This window comes from Syzygium oleosum, unplaced genomic scaffold, assembly GCF_021117445.2.
Source record: "Syzygium oleosum isolate NSW1041296 unplaced genomic scaffold, Sole_v2.1 Sole_v2.61, whole genome shotgun sequence".
In the NCBI taxonomy this organism is placed as follows: Eukaryota; Viridiplantae; Streptophyta; class Magnoliopsida; order Myrtales; family Myrtaceae; genus Syzygium; species Syzygium oleosum.
In genome coordinates, this window is record NW_026607545.1 from 888728 (window position 1) to 896454 (window position 7727).

At 39.9% G+C, this 7727-nt stretch overlaps 1 protein-coding gene across 1 annotated transcript; it reads right to left on the bottom strand.

Moving 5' to 3' along the window:
- Positions 1-4609: 4609 nt before the first annotated feature.
- LOC115676796 (probable esterase KAI2) lies at positions 4610-7345 on the bottom strand. The gene is made up of 2 exons (XM_030599799.2): positions 6840-7345; positions 4610-5054 (listed from the first exon to the last, which is right to left on the bottom strand). The coding sequence occupies exons 1-2, from the start codon at positions 7208-7210 to the stop codon at positions 4610-4612; spliced, it is 816 nt and encodes a 271-aa protein (XP_030455659.1). The 5' UTR covers positions 7211-7345.
- Between the last annotated feature and the right edge of the window lie 382 nt (positions 7346-7727).

A 7727-nucleotide genomic window follows, 5' to 3' on the forward strand; every position in this document is an offset into this window, starting at 1 on the left:
GAGAGGAAGGAGAGGAGGTGAAAATGGCGAGGATTGATTTGAGGACACACCTGGAGTTGGGTTAAACTGGGAGCTTGGAGATCATGACGAAGACCTGGGGAAAAAAAGTGAAAAAGAAAAATAAAATGGATTTTTTCCATTTCGGATTTTTTCTTCCTTTTCTTTTATTTTAATTTTGGGGGAGATTCGTACCGTGCCGCTCACGTGAACCGCGAGTGCTCATCGGGGGGAAAGAATTTTCTTTTCAAGCTGTGGTCGGTTTTCTTTTTCTTTTTCTTTTTTTTTTTCGAAAGAAAATCGGATTCATTGCTCGAAAAAAGATACGTGAGAAGTAGATGGATTTTCATGGGCGAAGCGGAGCAAAGCACATAATACGACAAAACAAGGCCAAATCCAGAAAATAAGGGAGATCAACGGAGCGCCGGCAAGGTTAAGAATACGATGAATTATTTAGGTGTTGTTGGTTGGAATTAGACCTGTCAAAATGGGTCATAAATCCATTTCTTAATCCATAAATCAGTAAATGGGTCATAAATGCGTTAGTTATATTCACTAAATTGGTCATAAATGAGTATATGGGCATTAAATTGGTCGTAAATGGATCATAAATGGATTTACAACTTATTTAAACTCAATCCATCCATCGCTCAATATCGCACTCATTCATTCCACACTCTTGTCTCAGTTTGGGTACGAGTTTTTCTACATCGAGTTAAATATGGAAGTGTTTTAGCAATACGGGTTGAGTCGGCTATGAGTTGGTTATGGGTTAGATCGGATATGGGCCATTAGATTTTCATTACATGAAAATGGGTCAAAACGAGTTAAATGGATCTATTTGGATCAAACAATTTTCGACCCGACACGACCCCACTCGTTTGACAGGTCTGGTTGGAACATAGGATCTCTAACACATATGCCACAAAAAGAGTTAAATATGGAAGTGTTTTAGCAATACGGGTTGAGTCGGCTATGAGTTAGGTATGGATTGGATCGGATATGGATCATTAGATTTTCATTACATGAAAATGGGTCAAAACGAGTTAAATGGATCTATTTGGATCAAACAATTTTCGACCCGACACGACCCCACTCGTTTGACAGGTCTGGTTGGAACATAGGATCTCTAACACATATGCCACAAAAATAAAACATAATACATTGAAAAAAATCTAACCCAAATGCCACGAGACCGAGTTGAAGTGGGATTAGGCACAAATAATTAAGAAGGGGGTTGCATGGGTTGTTATAGGAGACGTGGGAACTTTTTCGAGCTGCTAATCGGTATAGGCTTTTTCACTTCTTGTGCTTTGTTCAGTTTAAATCTTGCTGCGTACGCGCTTTCGATCTTCTCCGGAATGCTTTTCATGAATCCCAAGGCTTCAAGACGACTACGACGCATCAATGTGAATTCGATATGAATCGATAAAGAGTTGGATCTTCTTTTCCAAAAGTGTGGACAATTGTCCACTTCGTCTGTAGCAAGTAATTCCAGAACTTCTTGCTTTACCGTACGTCTCCCTGTACACTCTGGATCCTTGTGTTATGTAGCCTAACGCCCTCAAGTTTGGTCACCATATGTAAGGTCCATTCAAGCTTATTGACTTATCCATGTCCTCTAGACCGTTCATCTTCTATTGATATATCATATTTCTTTCTCGGTCGCGTGTCCTTTGGTCTGTTCTCACCATTCTTACGGTCAATATGTTCCACTTTTATTGACTTATCTACCATTCGCAAGCTCCGATCAGTCATCAACACATTGCACGTCCGATAGCTTGTTCTCCTTCTGCAGAGCAAAGAGGTCGTTCTTCACTGACGAAAACGTCTTGCTGTAAACATTGTCTGTTTATGGTAGCATATATGTAGCGTAGCACCTCAAATGTTGCAAACTGGCCGGGGGCCTTTAGTTAGCAGTGCCTCGGTTCCTAAGATCTTCCCCATATCCTAAGTTTGGAAAGTCTACTGGAATCAAAAGATCGCCAACTTAACTACCATGCTAAAGTTTCAACCAATCTGTTCATAATACTTAGGTTTAAGGGCACGTAGAGGCTTAGGCATTAATGAGAAAGTCAATTATCTAAGTGCACATGTTAAGGAAACTGATATACAAAAACTAGAGATCTTAGGTCCGAGAGTTTGGTTACCTGTGGGACGGATTAGCATCACACGATGCCCTTTCGTGCACTGCAACCCTAGATTTTGGTTGAGTCCTTAAATATTCATTCATTAATTTTCTAAGCATGCATGAATTTTATTTTTTTTTAAATCTTGAAATGTTGCCGAACACTTGCTCAATGTCAATACCAATTGGCGAGGCTGTTTGCTTATGTGCAGTGGCATGACCCTGATTTTGTGTGAAAGTGAGTATCTAAATATTAATTGATATTCAAAGTTCAATCATGAGATACGAAAATAACATGACATAAAAATGATCACATGCATTAAAACATGACAAATCGGATACAATTTATAAGATTATGAAATGACATAACATGATTATAATCACATGCAGCGGGATTTGATAAATTAGATGCGAGACATAACGATGAAGTTGCATGGCAACAATCACATGCATCATGACACGATAACTTAGATATAAGACATGACATAGTAATAATCACATGCAATATGATATGACAAATCAGATACAAGGCATAACAATGAAATGATATTGTAATAATCACATGTGGCATGACATAGCAAATTAGATGTAAGACAATAATAATCACATATAACATGACATAGAAAATCTTATGTAAGGCATGACAATGATGTGATGTGCAGACTATACTAAGTGAGGAGTTATTTTTTGCCTAACGATTTTACTTGAATGCACTATTTCCTTTCGGCCGCGTCGAAACAAAATCTCCCAATATCATTTCAGTATCAAAAACATGAAATGAATAATCACATGCATGGGCCTTAGTTCATGGGTTCGAATCAGGATAGCTATTGAGTTTTAACTTCTTGTCTCGTTATCACAGCATATCTTTGACTTGAATCCAATCCATTCGGTACATGACCTATGGGTTGGCTTTCAAATAAATGTGTGTTCGAATGCAGCACTTCAATATGTCCAAAACTTTATATTCACTCCAAACTGCATAATTCATAAATTAGTAACAACAACATCATCCATTCTATTGTGTTCCTTCACAGCCAACATCATAACACCTAATTTTAGATCTAAATAGTCGTTATGATGGCCTATTAACATGCATAATTGCAAGCGACATTTCGGCAGCACAATGATAAATCATACAATTTGAGATTTTATTTCGGCATTACAACAGCCTAACAGCATGTATTTTTATTCAAAATGGGCGGCATAGGGACGTGTTCTAAATTCTATTATTCTAAACAAACGTCACGTGTCCTAGCATGGGTTTCCATTGGAATTGAAAGTAAGGGAGTTGGAGACTTATCTCGAAAGCGCAAGAGTTTGAGTACCAACACCGATGGAAAAACATGCAAAAACAAGATAAATATGAGAATCGAACTCGATTTGTGAGAATTACAAGAGTAAAAGGGCAAGGAAGAGACTCGTCATCTCTGAAAATGGGGATGGGAGGGGTGGTATTTACATGCGTTATTAGCCCTCTCAAGAAAAAGCGCGAACTCATTGAGTTGAGGCTTGCTCTTTCTGAGCTTATATAACCTCCATCCCATGTTTGATGTCAGATTCACATGAATTTTGCTTCATTGGAATGCTTGTGTCGAGAGCTTTCCAATGAGTCCAATATTTTTAGGTGAAATATATCACACAAGATTTCAACCCATATCGAGATATAAGACTCGGATCTACGAACCGAGCATCGTTTCAATGACTTATCAATTTCAAAAACCATTATTAACCTTCATTAGGATCCGGAAAGTTTCATTTGATTCTGAAACCTGTAAGTGCCGTTTTGCGTTTTGAGACCTTTTTTAGGTATATGAAGATTTGACCGAAATTTGACTTGCGATTATTTCTTCTTCCGACATTGAATTGACTCGATTTACGTCGAAGTGGAATGATTACGATTCCTTAGTTTTGGGAGGCGCAATAAAAATCAGGAAATCGCAAACTTCCTAACACAGCGATGAACGGGTGAGCGATTCCAAAGTGTCAAAAATTGACCGTCAGATTCGGGTGGCAAAATGGGTGTCAAGACTCTTTTCGATGGTTGAACATAATTTTTTAGGTTTATAATATGTTTCGGTCGTGGTAAGTCGCGGTTAAGTTTTTATCAACTCTAATATAATGGATGAAAAATTTGTGGAGTCAACTGTACGAGATCATGCCGTAGGAGACACAATGTCGAGGGTGATTTAATCAAGATTGAGCGACCGCGAAGATTGTATGTTTTGCTTATTATCTATGATTGACTGCGGATTATCTGTGGATATATTCACCACACACTTCCCACGTTCTTGATCTTCAGTGCGCTGATTACCTTAGCTAAGCACAGGAAGAAGCCAACCAGATTTTGCAGTGAAGATCCTGCCTCGTTTGATGGAACCATTGGTACTGATGTTTGAGAATAGCTGTTCCTTTCCCTTTATTAAGTTCTGTTGCAAGAAGGAAGAATGAAACTCAAACGAAGCGGACAAAGTTACATATTCACTAGGCCGCAAGATTGCGGCGAATATGCCTCAGCAGCACCGGGATGACCATCTCCGGCGAGCTCAGCTGCGGTAGGTGGCCGCCCAACGGCATGACCTCGACGGTCGACTTGCCCCCCAGATGCCGGTGCATGTACTCGGACACTCCCACCGGCACGGCCAAGTCCGCCGCGCTCTGAATTATGTGGCAGGGCACGGTGACCAGGCCGAGGTAAGGCCTCATGTCGATGTGGAAGACGGTCCGCGCAATGCACAGTGCTATGTCGGGCCTCATGTTGAACAGGGTCCGGCTGAACTCCTGGACGTGCACCGTGTCCATGTCGCCGCCAATGGCCAACGGCGCGAAGCCGGAGCACCACGCCTTGTAGTTCTCCCGCATTGCCTCAAAGAGTTGGTCGAGGTCCTCTTGCTCAAAACCGCCATAGTACTCCGGATCATTCAAGTACCTAGAGATAAACACATCCATGTGATCAATTCACCTATGTTTGCTTCCATAAGAAAACCAAGTATCTATATACACTTTTCAATTTGAGGACGGACATTTCTTTGAAGGGTCATATTCCCCTTCATCCCTGCTTGGAAGAAACTTTCCCCAACCAATTGTCTGATTGGTAAGCCATAAACATGGACATTGATCGCATTATTTTTAGCTAAGTTTGCCTGTGCATGATATTCATAACTTGTAATCAACTAATTAGATGTATATATCTTAGTTTTTCAACAATTTTAAAATTTAAAGAAATTCTAAAACTTTTGCTATGATTTAACTTTGATTGCTAAGCCACAAATGTTTAAATTTATGATAACTTGAAATATGTAAACAAAATTTGTCAAATAGTAAATTGATATATTAAAACTTCTAAACTTCTCTCTTATCTAATTTCTTTCTTCCTAAAGAATCTCAATTTCAAGTTATAACAAATTATTTTGTTTCTCATTTTCTATTAAACGGATTTGCTTCAAATGATATGATCTACTTTTCAGAAATAAAACTAAATTGAATACAAACGTGCATGTTTCAAATAAGATGCAAATTTTTATTCTTTTGCTACACTGTTTAAATTTAGATTGTTCACATGATAAAATAAGTTATTGTTGAAATTATTTTGATTTGACTTTTACTTGAATGGATAAAAAATGCATTTATTCGCGTAACAAACAAAAAGTTATACTTCAAATTCTCAGTATAATTCATCTAATACAATAAATTATTTTGTGGCATATATTTCAGATCAAATGGATAAATCATATATTTAAAGACGGGGAAAATTAGACTGAATCCACCTAAACTTTGGGACGGCACATGTTCGTTCGCAAACTTTCAACTATTATATATTACTCTCAAAACTTTCATTTTGTTACAATTATTAACTCTGATATTTTTCTATTAGCATGCGCCGTTTGATGTGCAAGAATGACCTGAATATAGACCACGTGTCAATTACAAAGGTTGAGTGACGTGCCATGTGATGTGCACCCGAATAAACATTCTCTCGATTATGGCTAGCTTTAATATACATAATGAATCCTGAAAACTCAAACCATACGGAAGAGAATGCAGAAGAGAGGATGTGCAAGTTAAGAAGAAAGAGGACTTGAATGTGGTTATACTAAGCATAGATAGGCATGATCAAAGTCTATCTGATCTGACACTATGGGAGGCTTACAAACAAAAGGGAGAGAGGGACAATTCCCCTCTAATCCTTCCCTTGAGCTCTTTACGTGGAACTTACATATATCTTGTCCTTTACCCTCTCTCCCTTATGCCTTGAAATCACCGGCTTGCAAATTGGCCGGAAGGATTATATTAAAATTTCACGTAGTTTTAAGATTATATCAAAAGGTTTAGAACTAAAATGATATTTATATAATAGGTTTAGGACTGTGAATGATTTTCTCCATTTTTACTGCACAAATTTAGTATGACTATCCCTCTCAGAGAGAGAGAGAGAGAGAGGATGGGGAGGAAGTAAACCTATCTTCAAACCTATCTGACGATAAAATCGTAAGACTAAACTCTCAGAAAATGAGGGGCAAAAGTGAAAAGATGAACACACAGCCCAGCGCGTCCATAGGGAAAGTCTCGACAGACAGACAGAACTCCTCTCCATTCTACAGTCTCTAATTTCTTCCCGTTTTGTTTAGCGAACTGAGTCTTCAAACAAATCAAGTATGTTTCCTAACACTAATTACCTAAATTTGTCATGCACAGAGAAAGTTTCCGGGCTCACCTCGGCGAGGCGGCGAGCATGACGATCTTGGAGAAGAGGTCGGGGCGGGAGATGGCGGCGAGGGCCCCGACCATGGCCGAGAGGGAGTGGCCGACGAAGATGCATGGCTGGACTATCCCCAGCTCCTCCAGGATCGCGAGCAGGTCGTATGCGAAGCCCTCGAGGGACGAGTACCGCTCGAAGTCGAAGTAGTCCGGGTTGGTGGTCCCCGCCCCCATGTTGTCGTACAGCACGACCCTGTACGAACCGACCAGGTGGGGCACGAGGTGCTTCCACACCGACTGGTCCGTCCCGAACCCGTGCGCGAGGACTATGGTCTCGTCCCCAGACCCCAGGACCCGGACGTTGTGCGCCTGTTCCACGATCCCCATGAGATTTGATCGCTCCTTCTTTGGCCGTTCACGCGAGGAGGCAGTTTTGGATGGCTAAGGAGAGAGACCTGCGTCACAGTATAGCTATTTCGGGTTTTTGTGTTTAAATGGTTTCTGAATTGCCGATTTGATGGTGCTCTTCAGAATACACACGTGTCTCTGTCTGGAGGACGTAAATTAGATATATAAAATTTATGGAACCCCGCATAGAAAAAGACAATATCTACCGTGAGGGTTGACTATCGACAATGTTAGGTTGCCATTTCTTGTTTCTTTTGACCCGGTAATCTGTAATGGAAATAATGTAAATGTACAGAATAATGATAAGAGATTAGACGACCGCTACGAGCTACCCAATATTCGAGAGATCCTTTACCCGAACTTGCTCACTTTTTGGAGCGTAGGAGTTGTCGAATTGACTTGGTGTCTAGAACAGACTCCTTTTAGGGAAGGCTTTGAAGAAAACCGTGTTTTTGGGCATAACATTGAAATCCAAGGAAAAGTTTGAGTTTATTTT

Bases quoted from the DNA above. Each gene is read 5' to 3' on its own strand.
- LOC115676796 (XM_030599799.2), bottom strand. From the start codon at position 7,210: ATGGGGATCGTGGAACAGGCGCACAACGTCCGGGTCCTGGGGTCTGGG. The intron at 5,055-6,839 runs GTGAGCCCGGAA...GTTTATCTCTAG, and splicing joins ATGCTCGCCGCCTCGCCGAG to GTACTTGAATGATCCGGAGT.